Source organism: Halichoerus grypus, chromosome 4, assembly GCF_964656455.1.
Source record: "Halichoerus grypus chromosome 4, mHalGry1.hap1.1, whole genome shotgun sequence".
In the NCBI taxonomy this organism is placed as follows: Eukaryota; Metazoa; Chordata; class Mammalia; order Carnivora; family Phocidae; genus Halichoerus; species Halichoerus grypus.
In genome coordinates, this window is record NC_135715.1 from 44,866,069 (window position 1) to 44,884,018 (window position 17,950).

Genomic DNA, 17,950 nt, shown 5'->3' on the forward strand with positions numbered 1-17,950 from the left:
GTATGGTGTTAATAATAGTGATAATTCCTCAAGTGGACAAGAGGAGTAAAGATTTTCCTTCGTGATCTACATTCTTAAATTCCTTCCTTCCTTCCTTTTTTTCTTTAATTAATGATACCAGAGAGGCAAATCATTCAGGTGGTTCTATGTTTTCCTTCCTGTGCTGTTTTAATAAGGTAGCTCCTAGTTAGTTGTGGTATTTAATTAAGGCGGGGGGGGGGGAACATCCAAAACATTTCAAGTGCTCACGAGGCACATGTGGCTAGTGGCTAGCAAATTGAACAGCACATATAAACCATTTATGTCACTGTAAAAAAAAAAAAAATTCTATTAGACATTGCTGCTTAAACACCTTGGTTCCTCTGTGTAGCTGCTTGCTGCTTTGACATAAATACTGCATGATGATTATATCCTCAAAATTAGGTTCAGGACTATGGGAATAAATAAAAGAATTGAAGTCTGAAAGATTAAAGGATTTTTAAAACCTCGAAGGATGAGTGAGCATTTATATCAAGAGTCCTGAGAGAAGAAATGAGTGATCCCTGGGAGGCTGCCTTCAGCGGGCAGTGCTGTCTTCTTGGAAGGATAAGGCAAAGGGAATGGGTTTCCTACCAGCTATTAAGGAATAGAAATGGAGAGGAGAGAGGTGTCTGACAGACAGGACAAACGCTGCAGTCCATGGCAGACTTCATTGTGGTTGGCTGTAGCTGGGATGAGGGAATCAGCAATATGGCGCATCACAGAAATCATAGAAACATCGTCTTTGGTAGGTTAAAAATATTAGTGGGATGCCTATTTTACAGAACTTTTCTCAGGGAGATACACTTTGACCTCTTCAAAGTAGTTTTTCTATGTTTCCAATAAAAAGTCATAAAGTATAGGTAGGATGTTAATATTCTTTATTTCTTTAGACAGTACCATATATCTTAGGATATGCTTTGTATTATTTATGTCTAAATTAACATTCAGGATCCATAACTTTTATGACCCTTAATATTGCTTATTAAAGAAATATTTGTTGAAAATGCACTTTAATTTTAGGTCTTTTTGCAGTCCTTTCCAAAGTGTTTTAAAAGAATGAAATATTAATGAAAAATGCCCTGAAAGAAAATATTAATGTTTATAAATGAGTACTAACCTGATATTTTAAAGGGCATGCCAATACATTCCATTGCTTTCACAGCCCTTCCAAAGCTGGTGTAATTTCTTTGAGAGACCTTCCAGAAGACTGAATGGTCCCCCCTGGTAGGAGACTTTCTCTTTTGTGTATTGTCATTCATACTACAGCTTGGTTTTGGGTTGTAGATGTATTAAAATGTGTTATAATTATTTGGTTTCGAAGTTAACTCTATCTGTGTCTGAAAAGCTTTGAATGCAAGGTTAACAATAAAAATACAGTACATTGAAAATACAGTAATTGCTTTTAACTGAGAAATACATATTTTCTGTACATGGTGAATAAGAGCTGTGTAGCTCAATTTATACTTGACCTGAAAGGTCCTCGAATTGTAAAATCCTTTCAATCTACTTTATAATATATATATCTCCTAGTGTATGTAAAATAAAATATAAATTGCCATTTGAATAGCCAAGATTAATTTTTTCAAAAAATATTCTATTCATATGTAAAGTCAGTCACAATTTAACATAGGGTCTCAAACCTTTTTAAAATACAGTAGTTTGATATTCAGCATAGAAGAAAGAATATGTGACCGAAAACTAATTATTCAAAAAGACTAGATTACGGTTTAAAAGACAACAAAAGATAGTGTTATAACAATTTGGAAAAAGTACTGCTCTTAAACTTGTATAGTTACTCCTGACCGTAGAGGTGAAATATAAGACACTTTGCTTTTCAATGATAATTGTCTGTGTCCTTAGAGAATGTAAGCCTTCTATGTTCAAATCTATAACCATTATCAGGATGATGTTATTTACTGAATACTTCGGTTTCTTTCGCAAAGATATGTATATATCCAGTGGAAAAATTACTGAACTGCAGACCGTAACACTCCCTAGTTATTTAGTATCCTACATACAAAGAATCTATGTAGTTTCTTCTTTATACTAATTTTTTGGCCTTGTTATGATGTTTTAAAAGTATTGCTTGGTGGGGCGCCTGAGTGGCTCATTCGGTTAAGCGTCTGACTCTTGATCTCAGCCCTGGTCTTGATCTCAGGGTCGTGAGTTCAAGCCCTGTGTTGGGCCCCAAGCTGGGTGTGGAGCCTTCTTTTTTTTTTAAAAACAAAAAAACATTGCATGGTGAGTTAAGTAAAGAATTAAAAATACAAATTTTGTCCTGTTGTCTCTATACATAAAAAAATACATAACTGCAGTTGGCCTTTGAGCAACACCGGTTTGAATTGTGTGTGTCCGCTTATCCACAGCTATTTTCTATTAGAATTTCTCAACATTTTCTATAGCTTTCTTTATTGTAAGAATATAGTATATAACACACATACAACGTATGTGTTAATCGACTGGCTATATTATTGGTAAGACTTCTGGTCAACAGTAGGCTATTAGTAGCTAAGTTTTTGGGGAGTCAAAAATTTATACGTGGATTTTCCACTGTGCCGTGGGAATTAGCACCCCTAACACACCCATGTTGTTCAAGGATCAGCTGTATATAGAAGGCCTTGATACAAAGGTAGGTGAAATAATATTGGCAATAGAAGGAAGTTTTAATTTTTATGATTCAGAAAACCTTGTGAAATAAAACTCAACTTTATCACCCATATTGGCCATGGATTTCTAGGTCTTTTGTTATGGGGTGATCAGTATATATGAGAAGGAAATAGGTGTAGTTTTCATATATTAAACATCTTTCCTATGTTGAAATTCATAAAAGATAAACACATGAGGGTTAGACCCACTGAGGTCACTTGGAGTGCCTCTGCGGAGCTAAAGAGAAAGTAGGCTCGTTTGAGCAGAATTCCAGTAGAACTTTGTACAGGAAATATTCTTGGTCTGTGCTCTTCAGTACTCAAAACATGTGACCTCTCAGCACTTGAGTGGTGCTTAATGTGACTAAGGAATGGAATTTAAACTTAAATCCACATGTCGCTAGAGGCTTCCCTTTTGGATAATAGTTTTACAGATGAGAAAGCCATGTGATATTCTTGGTGCCCTTATTTTGAGCCTTTGCATTCTTGAGTCTCTGTAGGTATGGCTGCTCTCTCTAGCATGCTATGGATTTCTGAGGGGGTGCACAGAATGTGTTGTTATGGGACTCGGGAGATCAGGATATATGTTAAATGGAGTTGAATAGTAAAAAGAACAGGGAAATTAAAGCATGAAATAAAAATGCATGAGGCAGTATACTGCTCATTTTTCAGGATAGGGGATCAAGTATTTTGAGTGTCTTTACATACGTCTCTATTGGAAAACTAGTAAAGGTACAAGGGCTTCTCCCTGTCCTCAAATTACTGAGTTTCCATTTGGAGAGCGATGTCTAACACATAGTAGAGTAAGTGATACCACTAGCTCTTACCTAATTAAATCTTTAAGTGTGTGGTCTGGATAAAATGCAACAGAGTAACAGGATGTATTTGTTAATCTACTCATGCAACAAGAATTCTCAGGTGCTATGCTAGATATCACAGTAATGAGGCATATGGGGGAGAGATTTAGAAAATATGTAATAAATAGAAGATAAAACTTGAGTTAAGAAAAAAGGGACTGAGAGTGATGGATAGAGGGCTTTTAGGTGCAAGCTGGTCAGAGAATGTCTTTGAGGTGGTAAAGTTTAAGAGCTTAAGAACACGAGGAATTAGGTAAGAGAGGCTCAGGCTTTGGTGCAGGGCCTGGAGCACCTCCTAGGCAGCAGAGACCCTAAGGTGCGGAAACAGTGAGGCAAGAGGGTGGAGAGAGGGAGGTGGAGTCCCAGAGGCCATGGGGCCATCAGAGAGTTGAGCAGTGCCCAGGTCATGAGAGGCCTTAAGGTGATGTGGAAGAGAGGTAAGATTTTTAGTCTAGAGTGTGAGGCTGTTAATGAGTTTTACACAGGAAATGATCTATTTCTAAATTTACTGTTAAAAGGAACTGCTATGGGGAGAATGGATTGAAGGGAGGAAAGAGTGGACAGGGAGATCAGAAAGGAGACTATGGCATAGTCATGGGAGTGATGAGCATGTCGTGGATGAGGATTGTAGTGGGGCAGGGCAAGGAGTTGGGTGGGTTTTACGGACAGATTGGAGGTAGAAACTGTAGGACCTGTTGATAGATTGGATGTGGGGTGTGAATGAAAAGGAGGAAATCAAGAATGACACCTAGGTTGTGTGACCTGAGCAAATAGGTGGATAGTAGTGCCATTAACTTGGATAGGGGAAGATGGTTTTGTTACTGGTTTCATGCATTTTGGAGAAAATCAAAATGTCTGTTTTAACCATGTTAAGTTTGATATGTTTGAGTTTCACAGTTTGAGATATCAAGCAGCTAGATAATGCAGTCTGGACCTCAGTGGAGAATGTAGAGATACTTACCTATTGTTTATATGTGGACTGCACATTAAGCCCTGAAAATAGTTGAGAATTCAGGTAGGACAGGGAGGTGTGTGTGTGTGTAAAGATATAGAAGGCGGCCCAGAACAAGACCTGGGAATCTCCAGCAATTATCCATGGTCCAGAAAGGCAAGAGAAACCAGGAAAACAGATGGAGGAGTGGTCATTTGGGAGGAGGAGAACCCAAAAAGACTGATTTCCTGAGCCTAAGAGAGGAAGTGTGTTTCAATAGGGAAAGTGACAAACCACAGAATGCTCCTGAGACCTGGGCAAGATATTACTGTCAGAATTGGAAAGAGGAGGGTTGTTGTTGACCATTGAGAAAAGCAATTTTGTGGAGTCTGGGTGGCAGAAGCCAGATTGAGATGGGATAAATGGACAGTGAAGGACTACTGACCATTCTTGTGATGAAATTGAGACATTTTCCTCTAAAAGAAAGAAAACTGGGCAGTAACTAGAGGGATATTTGGGGTCAGGTGGGTAAAACCGAGTAAACGAATGGAGAAACTTAATGGGAGTTCAAAGAAGGACACTTGAATTGGCTGTTGAAAGATGAAATAGTTTCATTTGCAGCTGAGTGAACATAGCAATGAACTTGATAGAATCAGGAGCAGATGATAGACTTAATAATGAAGTTTATGGGACAAGTGTTGGGCAGCAAGTACTTAGGGTGAAAACAGATGATGGAAGACCTGCAATGTAATGATTTCTTTTCCCTCATACATTAGTTGTCAAATTAGTCAAGATGAATAATTCATTAATGCTTTCCTGAAGTAATGATGTTTTGATTTGATATTAAGAAACTTCCTTACTCATATTTAATACATTCCCAATGAGATTTCTTTTTTTTTTTTTTTTTTTACAATGTTTCTTTTAATAGTGGACTTAAGTTTTGATCAGAGCACATGCTAGGATATGTTATTTTACCTCTATAGTTCTCTTTTTTCATCTAAAGATCAAGAGCTCATGTTTCTTATATTGGTGATTTGTTTTTCATCACTGCAGTTCATCTGGTTTTCTTTTCATTTTGAACACTTTCTCTAGACATTTTATACCTTTCAATATATTAGAGTTAAAAAGTAACCAGGAGAATAAACTTCTTAGTTTGTTATTCTACTGTTTCATTTAATATTAGAAGTGAGAATAAGTGACTGGTTTTAAATACATGATTCCTTTAAAAGTCAATTCCTAGAAAATACACATATTAATGATTGTATTTTGAAGTTTGGTAGATTTTTAAATGAGAACATTATTTAGTTCCTGAATTTCTGAATTCCCTTTCTGGCTGTATAATTTAGTGTAATTTTCATGGATGGGCCATCGGTTGGGATGTGGGTGTATGTTTGTTTTGCCCTACGGGGCATGTTAATTGCTTTGTCCCCTCCTCCCCACCCTGTTCATTTTAAGTATTTAGTCACCTTGCTAAGAATAAGTGAAAATGAAAGCTAAAATAAGCTATAATTATATTCAGCATTGGTGATATATTACTCTGACAGAGGAATGTAAATTGGATTTGGATATTACACAGTATTAAAGCTGACCTTCTAAGGTTAAGGTATAAAATTTGTTACTTTGTCACATGTGACCAGTGATATTTTTTTCCCCTTTCAGGGTGTTTCTTATATTGATTTTTAGCAAAATAACTTTGTTTCCCTAAGCGTTTATATAAGATTATTCTTTTGGGTAATTAAAAATTTTTTTTCTTATTACAAAAAGTTCATTATAGGAAAATAGATAATACACAAAAGCAAAATGAAGGAAAAACATATGATTTCACCTACTTAGAAAGGCACTGTAACTTCTTGGGTGGAAGTGTGTGTCTACTGAGGAAGTCCTTTTTAATGCTATTGGTTTTTGGAAAAATTGGCAAAAGCAGGGAATGATAAATGATTCACATATAGCCTAAACATCCTTTGGATTCAAAAGATTAAAAATCAATTTTTTTTCCTCTAGACTTTTGATGTGGAGGCCAGCCTGTGCCTACTTAGAGTAGACACAGGTTGATTAAACCACATCCATGATGCGTTATCTTCCTCATATTGGTATTTTAAGGTGGAGCAGAAATGTAGAGGTTCTTAAAAAGTAGAGAGTATAGAATTCTTCTTAAAAAGTCATTCTGCTGATGTCTCTCAATAATACACACTTGTGTCCACATCTACTTCTATGGCACTTTTTAAAATGTCACTGAAAAAACTTTCAAAGCCTTAGGTTTAGTTTTCTTAGAAATAGCTTTTTTTTTTTTTTTTTTAACAGTGACTTGTCTGTTTATATAATTTTAAAATATCTAATTAGGGTAATTAGTACAACTGGCAAAAAAAAGATTTGGAAACAAACCTCACCTCCCATTCGTTCTAGTGGAGGTTATTTGAGCATAATGAGGCAGTCCTGCTTCTCCCTGCCAGGGAGGTACCATGGAGGCCAGGTGGGCAGCTCAGGCTCCCACTTATGTCCCGCAATAACAAGAAACTCTTTCCTGGGGCACCTGGATAGCTCAGTTGGTTAAGTTTCTTTCTGCCTTAGGCTCAGATCATGATCTCAGGGTCCTGGGACCGAGCTCCCTGCTCAGCTGGGAGCCTACTTCTCCCTCTCCCTCTGCCGCGCCCCGTGCTTGGGCTCTCTCAAAGTCTTAAAGAAAGAAAGGAAGAAACCTCTTCCTAAGATGTCAACGGAGGCCAGTTGGAGAACATGGATCTCTGTTTTCACCTGGCAGCTTTGAGGTGATGCCTGTCCTTCATCCCCTGGAGCAGTATCATAGGATGCAAGCTAAAAAATAAGAGGTTGAAATGAAATCTGGAGTATCAGAACATAATAATCTAAGTCTCCAGGTTTCACTATAAACACCTGTCTTCCTAAAAAAGGAGGAAGATCACAAACTGAATGCAAAAAGACCATTATTAATAGATGCCAACACTGAGTTGACAGAGATATTTGAGTATTCTTTTTAAAAAGATTTTATTTTAGAGATAGCGAGGAGGAGGAGGAGCAGAGGGAGAGGGGCAAGCTGACTCTGTGCTGAGTATGGAGTCCAATGCAGGGCTTGATCTCACAACCCTGAAATCATGACCTGAGCTGAAATCAAGAGTCGGATGCTTAACTGACTGAGCCACCCAAGCACCCCAAGTTATTTGAATATTCTAATAAGGATGCTTAAGGAAGCCATCATCAAGGTGTTTTAATGAACAATTATGAGTTGTTCATTAAAAATTGATGAATTGTTCATAAAGAAGAATAGTCTCAGCAAATATGTAGAAGAAAGTTTCTTTTTTAAAGCTCAAATGGAAATTTTAGAATTGAAAAATACAGTAACTGTAATGAAAAACTTGAGGAGTAGTACAACAACAAAATGTAGGGATGAGAGGAAAGAATTGGTGAACTGCAGTATAGAATAATAGAAATTACCCAACCTGAACAGAGAGAAAGTTAAACAGAGCCTTGGTGACTTGGGGTGCTATAACCAAAGATTTAACCTTGGAGGATTTGAGAAAGAGGGCAGGATAAAAAAGTATTTGAGGAAATAATGGTTAAAATATTTTCTGAACTTGGCAAAAAATATAAACCTACAGATTCAAGAAACCAAATGAACCATAAATAGGATGAACCTAAAGAAACTCGTATTAAGACCTATCCTAGTCAGACTTCTGACAACTGAAAACAAAAAAAATCTTGAAAGCAGCAAGAGATGCCGCTTTAGTTACCAGGAGAACCAATGGAATGACCCTGGATTTCTCACTGGAAACTATGGAGGCCCAAAGCATGTGGTAAAGCAGTTTTTAAATGAAGAAAGCAAGGAACAGTCAGCTCAGAATCTTATATGCTGTAAAAAGTATCTTTCAGGAATGAAGGGGAAATCAAGACGTACTCAGATGAAGAAAAACAAAGGGAATTTGTGGCCAGAAAACTCTCCCTGAAAGAATGGCTAAAGAACATTTTCTAAATGGAGACAATAAAAGAAGGCATCCTTGAAATCCTGGGAAGAAAACGTGTACAGTGTCAATAAAACTGTGGATAAGGATACTTTTCTTGAATTTTCTAAATTATGTTTGGTAGAAGCAAAAATTCTGTCTGATGCGGTTCTAAATCTATGTAGACGAAATACTTAAAACAACTATACTCTAAATTGGGAGGGTAAAGGTGCATGAAGGGAAGTGTGTTAGCTTGGGCTGCCCTAACAAAAAAAGCTACAGACTGGGTGGCTTAAACGGAAATGTAATTTCTCACAGTTCTGGAGGCTGGAAGGCTTAAAGTCGTGGTAAGGTGCCAGCAGGCTGGTTTCCTTTGTGGTCTCTCTCTTAGGTTCGCAGATGGTTGCTGTCTTGTAGTGTCCTCACATGGCCTTTGTGGGTGTGCAATCCTGGTGTCTCTTCCTCTTACAAGGACATGAGTCCTACTGGATTAGGGCCCTATCCTTATGATCTCATTTAACCTTAACTATCTCTGTAAAGGCCTTACCTTATACGCAAACAATGAATCATGGAATACTACATCAAAAACTAATGATGTAATGTATGGTGATTAATATAATAAAATTAAAAAAAAGCCTTATCTCTAAATATAGTCATATTGTGGGTTTGGGTTTCAACATGTGAATTTTGAGGGACACCGTTTGATTCATAACAGGAAGGAAAGTTTGTACAATTCACTCAAGCTTATAAAATGATGATGCTAGTAAGCTTTGATATATTATGATGTACCTAGAGTGACCTCTAGAAAAGCTATATGAGCTATAAATAGAAAACATGATAAATCAAAAAGATAGCATTCTAAAACATGTTTTAGTAAACCACAAGAAGACTGGGGAAAGAAAATGAACAAACAGAATGAACAATATCCAAAAAAATTAGAGTGAAATTTTAACATGTCAGTAATTACATTAAGTGTAAATGGTTATGCCAATTAAAGGAGATTGGCAGAGTAGATGAAAAAACACCACCTGATTATATGCTTTCTATCAGAAATTCACTTCAAATATATTGATATAGACAGATGGAAAGTGAAGAGATAATAAGACCTATTCAAACATTAATCAAAAGGTGCTTGTGGCTATTTTAATATACTATAGTGTAGACCTCAGAGTAAAGAAAAAGATGTATTTTTGAGTCATTCCACCAAAAGACCCATCCTAAGTGTACACATCAAACCTCAGATGTGCATAGATGAAGCAAAAATACTAGAATTGAAAGGAGTAGATAAATCCACAAACAGATTTGGAGACTTCACAACTCAGTTCACAATCAGTAGAACACCTAGATGGAAAATCACTGAAGATCTAAGAACTCAAGCAGAAGTACGCAATGTATATTTATAGAACATTCCATCTAACAGCAGAGTACACATTCTTAAAACCTATACTGACATAGACCATATCCTGGGCCACAAAGCAAACCTCATCAAATTTAAAAGAATTGAAATCCTACCAAATGTGTTCTTCCACCAAAAGACTCAAACTAGAAATCAATAACAGAAAGATAACAGGAAGATATCCAAACATTTGGAAAGTAGATAACACACTTGTATGTAATCCTTGAGTCAAAGAAAAAGTCTCAAGGGAAATAAAAAAAATACACTGAAGTTAATGAAAATGCAACCTTTCAGAACTTGTGGCACACATCTAAAGTACTGGGAGGGAAATCTGTGGGGCTGAATACCTACGTTAGGTAGAGAAAGAGAAAAAGGGCTCAAGTCAATAATTTTAGTTAACCCTTAATCTAAAAAAAAAAAAAAAAAACAAAAACAAAAACCAAAATCGAAAACAAATAGGAAATAATAAAGAGTAGAAATCAATTAAATTTGAAACAGTAACAATAGAGGAAATCAATGGAACAAGGTTGTAGTTCTTTGGGAAGATGAATAAAACCGTTAAACCTCTATTGATGAAAAAATAGACAAATTGCTGGGATCAGCAATAAAATGGGAGTATCCCTGCAGATCCTGTGTCACCAGGGTAGTAAGGCTTACTACAGACTTTAACAAATGGGACAACTTATTTGAAAGACCAGTTCTTCAAAAAGCGAAGTACTACAATACACCCAATATGAAAAAGAAAATTTGAATTATCCTCTATTAAGGAAATGAAATTAAGTACAGAGGACTTCCCTGGAGAATTCTACCAAAAATTTGAGGAAAAATTAATATCAATTCTACACAATCTCACCCAGAAGATACAAGAGCAAGGAATAACTCTATGAAGCTGGTAGTGCTAACAAAACCAAATAAAGACAATAACAAAACAAAACCCCAAGCCCCAGATTTACAGACTAATGTCTATCATGAATGTAGGCATGAAAATCTTCATCGTAATGCACTTTATCAACAAGGCTAAAGAAGAAAAATATATCAATAGATGTAGACAAAGGTTTGATAAAACTGAGCACTTATTCCTGATAAAAACTCTGGGGAAAAATAGAAACGTTATGGATTGAGTTGTGTCCCCCAGAAAAAGGTTTTTAAGCCCTGATGCCTTAGAATTTGACCTTATTTGAAAACTGGGTCATTATAGTTGTAATAAGATGAGGTCATAAAGGAATAGAGTAGGCTCTTAATCTGATTTATGTCCTTTTAAGAAGAGAGAGACAAAGTGCCATGTGGTGAGAGGTATGGAAATCCTGGATTAGCCATTATCCCCAGAACCTAGGAAGAGTCAAGGAAGGATTCTACCTATAGTCGTAGAGGGGGCCTGGCCCTGCTGACTTCGGCTTCTAGCCTCCAGAACTATGAGAACGAACTTCTCTTTTAAGTTCTCTACTTTGTGGTGCTTTGTTATAGTTACTCTAGGAAACTAGTACAGAGGAATACTTTCTCCACTTGATAACGTGAATCTACAAAAATTCTAAAGCTAACATTAAATGTGAAAGTCTCAACATTTCCCCCCTCAGGCTGGGAACAAGGTAAGGATGTTTGTTCTTGCCCCTCTTCAACACAGTGCTGGAAGTTCTAGCCAAAGCAACGAGGCGCAAACAAAATGAACAAAAACCTATAAATCAGAAAGGAAGGAAAATTAATTGTCCCTATTTGTAGATGACATGGTTGTTTACATAGAAAAGTTGAAAGAATCTGCAAAAACTAGAACTAATCAGTAAGTTGAGCAACAGTGCAGGATTCAAGATGAAAAATCAATTGTATTTTGCAAGATGCAAAAGTTTTAGAGATTTGTACAACAGTATACATATAGTTGACAATACTGTACTGTATACTTAAATATTAGGAAATTTGTTTTTCACCTGAAAAAAATATATTTCTTTTAACTAGCAGTGAACTTCTGGAGAACTCCATTTGCTATTGCTTTCCCCTAACACCACTCCGGCGGGGCGGGGTGGGGGGGGGGGATATGAAAAAAAACAAAACTGGGTATAAATCTAACAAATCACATAGAGGACTTATGGTGAAAACTACAAAATCAAAATGAAGAGAATAAAAGTTCTGAATAAATGAGAAGAGATCTTTTGTTCTTGATGTTTGCTTGATTGTTTGGGTTATTGGCCAAATTCAATTCCTTGCAGTTGTGAGACTGACATCCCCTTTTTTCTTGGTGGCCGTCATGTGAGGGTTGTCTCAGCTTGAGAGTCTGCCCCCCCCCCCAACGTTCCTTGGCTCCTATTCCCCTTCCTCAGTCTTTAAACCTGTAAAGGCAGGTTGAGTCCTTTTCATGCTTTTACAGCTCTCTTCTTTCCTCCGTTTTGTCTCTTTGATCTCATTGGGAAATGCTTTCAACTTCAATGAACTAGGTAATTAGATTGAATTCACCTGGATAATTTAGGATAATCTCTCTATTTTAAAATATTCTGATTAGTAACCTCAATTTCCTTTTTTATTTCCTCTTTTGCTATATCCAATAACCATAGCTTCTGGTGTTAGGCCATAGCCATCTTTCTGGGGGCAGGGGTAGGATTACTCTGCCTTACCACATAGGCCTAATGGTTTCCCATTGCCCATGACATCGTATAGAATTTTTTTCAGAAGCTCTTTCCTACCTTTTTGGTTTTATCTGATACAGCCACCTCTGGTAGTCAGCACAGGCACGTCTTTCATATTTAATATGTTTGCATGATTCTCCTCCGCCTCAGAAACTGCTCTTTCTCTGACTTACCCTTCAAGACTCAGGTCAGACCTCGGTGGCTTTGTTCCTGGGAGAGGTAGATCCTTCTGTTCCCTTAGCGCCACGATTATAACACTTATTACATTAGGGAGATAATTTAGCTCAACATTTGTGTCAGCCACTAGTCTGTGATCCTTTCAAGGACAGAGAACATGTTTTATTCAGTTTTGTATTTGTCGTACCTACTGCAGTCTTGAGCACACAGTGAGCCCTTCCTAAAGGCTGAGTGACTTCATTAATGAACACTTGTTTTAGTAGTAATGAAACATCACCCTTTGAGCTGCAGTCAATCAAGTCCTAAAGTGCGATAAGGACGGGGACTCTAGATTCCTCATCCTTGGTTCAGTCTGGATAAGTACCTGTTCTGAAATCAGAATTGATGTTTTTGGCATGAAGGTTGATACAAGCTCAGTGATAATGCAGAGGGGGTGTCACTGCTTTGTACCTTTCTCTACATCTATGAAGTGAGGCTGTGAGCCTGGCACCGGCAGACCTGGATGCTATTTCTAAGTGACCTGAACCTCTCTGTGTGTGTTCTTTTCCTTATATATAGAAATGGAAGGAGATTCAATTTTCAAACCATTATTGAGTGCTTAGTCTGTTCCAGGTGCTAGGGAATTTAAAGACAAATTAGAAATGGTCCCTGTCCTGTAGGTATATGTAACTGGTCAGGTTGCCCTTAGGATGTGTTAGGTTTATTCCAGCTCTGACGGTCTCTGATGCATTTGTCTTTCTCTTCCTTGGAGCATATTTGGGAGGAGAGAGGGTAACTGTAGTCTGTGAGAAACCTACAGGGGTAGTGTTCCTTTGGCCAGGAAGCAAATCTGAGACCTGATTATTGCCTCTTTCTGCTCAGTGAGGTGACTGTATTTGCTTCATAAAGCCCATAATATCTAGGAAACCACTTTGCATACCTTTGATTTCATCCTGAGGAAGGAATAACTGAATTTCAAAGCCTAAGATGCTTTGAACATTTATTTAAAGATGGTTTGAACATTTAATCCTAGAGACCTGCTCTCCTTTTTTTTTTTTTTTTTTTTTCCTCCCCTTCTGTTACCTCTTCACTTCTTCTTTGCTCCTGCATTGAGCCCCCTGCTAGGAAGTGCTAAATGGCAATATACTTAGAAGTTGTTTTTTTTTTTTTAAGCAATTAAAAGAAGAGTTTGATATTTCCTGTTATAGAATTTTAAGAGGTAGATTTTGTGTTAAATTAGTACTTAGCACATTACTTTTTGCTGTTTTAAAGCGATTTTTTTCCCCCAATACAAATGACATACTAATCTCTATGTCATTTCTATTCATGAAGAAGAAGCATTTGCACAGTGCTCATTCATCCATGAATGCAGTTTGTAGTTAAAGCACATAATGCCTGATGGTACTGTGCTGACAGGCACAGAATAAACAGAACAGATTTTGTTTTCTGAAGATTGATCATTTATAGATCAGTTGATAATTTTTTCTCCAGGTTGCTTCCTAGGTTGATGATGAGAAATTTTTTACTTCTGTAAGAAGCTATGGATTTCAGTGAACCTCTGTCAGTACCACGGACCTACCTACTCAATATCACTTTTTATCTGGAACATCTTTTCCAGAAAAAATAAGTAATATTGGTCACTTGTTTTAAAAACAATATTGCCAAAAATAGTAAGGGTGGGGGCCAAGGTTTTGAGAGAATGGGTTTGTGAGTGACAACTTGTTAGTACAACTCTGTGCTGGCCTTGCAGATCTCTGACAGAACAGGGAGCCTTTTTATGCATATCTAATCTGTGTTTTAATATTACTTTTCATAAGTACTTTCACCAGCTTTTTGTTTAAATATTATAGTATGTGTTCTCAAGCATCTTTGCTTCCTCCGCTGTGCCCTGTCTTACTTTGCTTGTTTTTGATGTTTTATGAAATGTATAGTCTGACTTTCATTAGGTTGTTACCATTCTCTCTGATTTTATTGAGAAATTAATTCCTACCATGAGTTAAACGATTGTAGTATAAAGTAATTTGGTATAATGCCTCTTTACATTTAATTTGTTAAGTTTGTTTTATAGAGAATTAGTTTATATGTACTATGCATGAGTGGATGTAAGTTTGATTTTAATGACTCACAGTCTATAGTGCAGATGAGTTCTTTGGTAGGTCCAGAAATAGTTGATTTGAGTGTGGGTTCCACTATTCTGGTTATAACTGTAATATTCGGGGTGTTAAAAAAAACAGATATGTTCTGTTACTCAGACCACAAGACTTGACTTGACTTATTTGGTTTGATAGGCTTCCTAAATTTTATAGTGGGCTCCAACATAAGCATATTAAGTGAAACAAATTTTGTTATAGTAACATAATTTAAAATTATTTTGGTATAAGGCAGTTTTAGGAATATTTTCCACAGTGATTGAAGGAGATAGCAGTATGAATAATCCTAAATCATATTAGCTTTAGAATACCTTTCTGGATATACTTGGTATATAGAAATTGTTAAAAATTCACTTCAAACAAAATACTGGAGTCCTGCTCTGGTATACTAACACAGGGGGGGCCTGATGAACAGATTTTGTCCACGTATCTCAGTGTCAGCCCAAGTAACACTCTAAAATTACCTTTTTTTTTTTTTTTTTTTTTTAAAGATCTTATTTATCCATTTAGGCGGGGAGAGAGAGAGCGAGCAGGGGAAAGGGCAGAGGGAGAGGGAGAGAGTATCTCAAGCAGACTCCGGGCAGAGCCTGACACAGGGCTCGATCTTACGACCCTGAGATCCTGATCTGAGCTGAAATCAAGAGTTGGATGCTTAACTGACTGAGCCACCCAGGCACCACTCTCAAATTACTCTTTATGTGTTTGATTTCAAGCTTCCCTGTTTCATTTGAAATAAGAATAAATATGAAATAGGATGTCAACAAGGTGAACAGTTGAGCGGATGCTGTAGGTGTTTCCATGAAATATGAAAGAGATTTGAAATGCCTTCAGGTAACCTGTGTGTTGCTGATAGTGGAAAGTAAACTCATCACTTTTGAAGTAGCATCCTGGTTTCAAAACACTGACTTCTATTTAAGTTGTTTATCTCACCTTCACTATAATAGTGATCTTTAGACTTTTCCTTTATAGGAGAGAATCAGTGTGTTTATTGCTTGACTTCTTGAATTAGTTACTCCCTGGCTTTCACAGGACAGGGAAGAGATGAGTAAAATAGTTGACAAGAGTCTGCCAATCTAAACGGCAAATTGCATTTTTTTTTTTTTTTTTTGGTGGGGGGAAATCAGATTCTGAACATTTATAGGTAAGTAAGCTGTATTCACAAGCGTACAAATGAAGATTAATTTTTTTAAAGAATATTTTTATTTTTTCATTTAAAAATATTTGGTTTTTATTGTCATGGGAAATGTTCTATCGTGTCTTAAGTAAGAAAATGGTATTATATACTGGTATGTGACTTAAAACATGTTCTTCATATTTAAGAACTGCTTTTAATTATTAGATGAAATTTTGCCCTTAAAGTTCCATTTTTCAAAGGTTACACACAAAATTATACATACAAATATATATATACAAAGAAATAAACAGTTATATATCCTATCTTTTCCTTCCTCCCTCTTTTTTGGAGACAGAATATATTCTTTATTGTTCAGGGCTGTCTAAATCGCTACTGAAAAAATGTATTAATATCCATTAAGGTAGTTTTTCTATAATTAAGGTGAGCTGTTGAATATTGGCAGTGATGTTCTAATTATATTACAGTACTGTGATTATACCAATGGGTTTATGAAAAGAGGTGGCTTGGTCAAGATGAATATATTCATTTTAAAATAACAATGAAGCTCTTTTAAAAAAAAAAATTGAATTTTGAAACTTGGGAAATTAGCATTTGTAGAATGCATGACAGTGGTTTGAGAAATTTTCCTAAGACCTCTCTTTCGATAACTTGATGAATTTTTTCCAGCAACCTTTTTGTAGTTCTGAGTCTTCCCTCTTTTCTTTTTAATTAAAAAAATTTTTTTTAAGATTTTTTTTTGTCAGAGCGCGTGCGCGCAAAAGCAGGGGGAGAGACCGGCAGAGGGAGAAGCTGACTCCCTGCTGAGCAAGGAGCCCAATGTGGGCATTGATCCCAGGTCCCCGGGATCATGACCTGAGCCGAAGGCAGATGCTTTACTGACTGAGCCACCTAGGCATCCCTGAGTTTTCCCTCTTTAAATCTTGCCTGATTTCTGTTCTTAGGAAAATTCTCAAGTGAGGCTGGTACATGTTTAACAGCCAGCTTTCTGGGTGGGGGGAGATGCTCTCGTTGGCAGCATTTGGTGATTTCTGTGGTGTAGTACTTACAACACGGCAGACTTGATCTACTCACACTATGTCGCTGGATACAGAACGGAAGCGATGGGCATAGTCAGCTCTCATCACTACTCCTCCTTTCACAAGATGAATCGATTGATTTTGCACCTGGTGTTATTCTTGTATTTATGATTAGAACATGACAAGAGTAGGGGTGCCTGGGTGGCTCAGTCGGTTAAGCATCTGCCTTCGGCTCAGGTCATGATCCCGGTGTCCCGGGATCGAGCCCCGCATCGGGCTCCCTGCTCGGCAGGGAGTCTGCTTCTCCCTCTCCCTCTGTCTGCCACTCTGCCTACTTGTGCTCTCTATCTCTGTTAAGTAAATAAGTAAAAATAAATAAATAAAATATTTGTGATTATATAGCATTATTGTGATATTCCAAACTAGAATACTGACCATGTATAATTGCCTTTTTTTTTTTTTTTTTTTTTTTCTGTTTATCAGTTGGGTGGAGAGCTTTGGATGCGAGGGGCTTGGATTATTACTGGACATTTTGGAAAGACTGATTAGTGGCAAAATGTAAGTATATTGTTTTTATTTTCAATTAAGCTACATTTGCATGTCCAATTATAATTCCAATAATGTGTTTTATGCCAATGCAGACAAGAAAAAATTGTAAAGAAGAATCAGCATAAAGTCATACAGTGTCTAAAGGCTTTGATGAATACACAGGTATGTACATAGGTAATTATATTTATTCTTCACCAGTTAGAGAATTTTTATGAAATAGTTGTATATTACAGAATTTGAACTAAAGAGATGTACTGCTTTGATAAGCTGTTGAGTACATAAAGGAAAAAATATTGAATTGCATTGATTTCTAATTTTTTATCAAATCAACCATCTCTCAACAGGAGAAACTTGGGAATTGAATGGATCCTCTCCTGATGCTTAAATTGTCATGTGCACATTAATCCTCCCTTTCTACTTTATTTTTGGTCCCCTTTCTCTTCTTCCCTTCCTTCTCAAAGTATAGCACGAATAAGTTTTAAAATCATACATGATAATTAAACGTGGTCTACAGTAATACTTATTACCAAAG

At 36.7% G+C, this 17,950-nt stretch overlaps 1 protein-coding gene across 2 annotated transcripts in view; it reads left to right on the forward strand.

The window, feature by feature from the left end:
• Positions 1–17,950, forward strand: part of DIAPH3 (diaphanous related formin 3) — a 484,732-nt gene that overhangs the window by 119,220 nt on the left and 347,562 nt on the right. For both annotated transcript variants that reach the window (XM_078070282.1, XM_078070281.1), the window contains 2 exons: positions 17,353–17,427; positions 17,511–17,580. In XM_078070282.1, the coding sequence (XP_077926408.1) occupies positions 17,353–17,427; positions 17,511–17,580 (145 nt within the window). The remainder of the gene's footprint in view (positions 1–17,352; positions 17,428–17,510; positions 17,581–17,950) is intronic.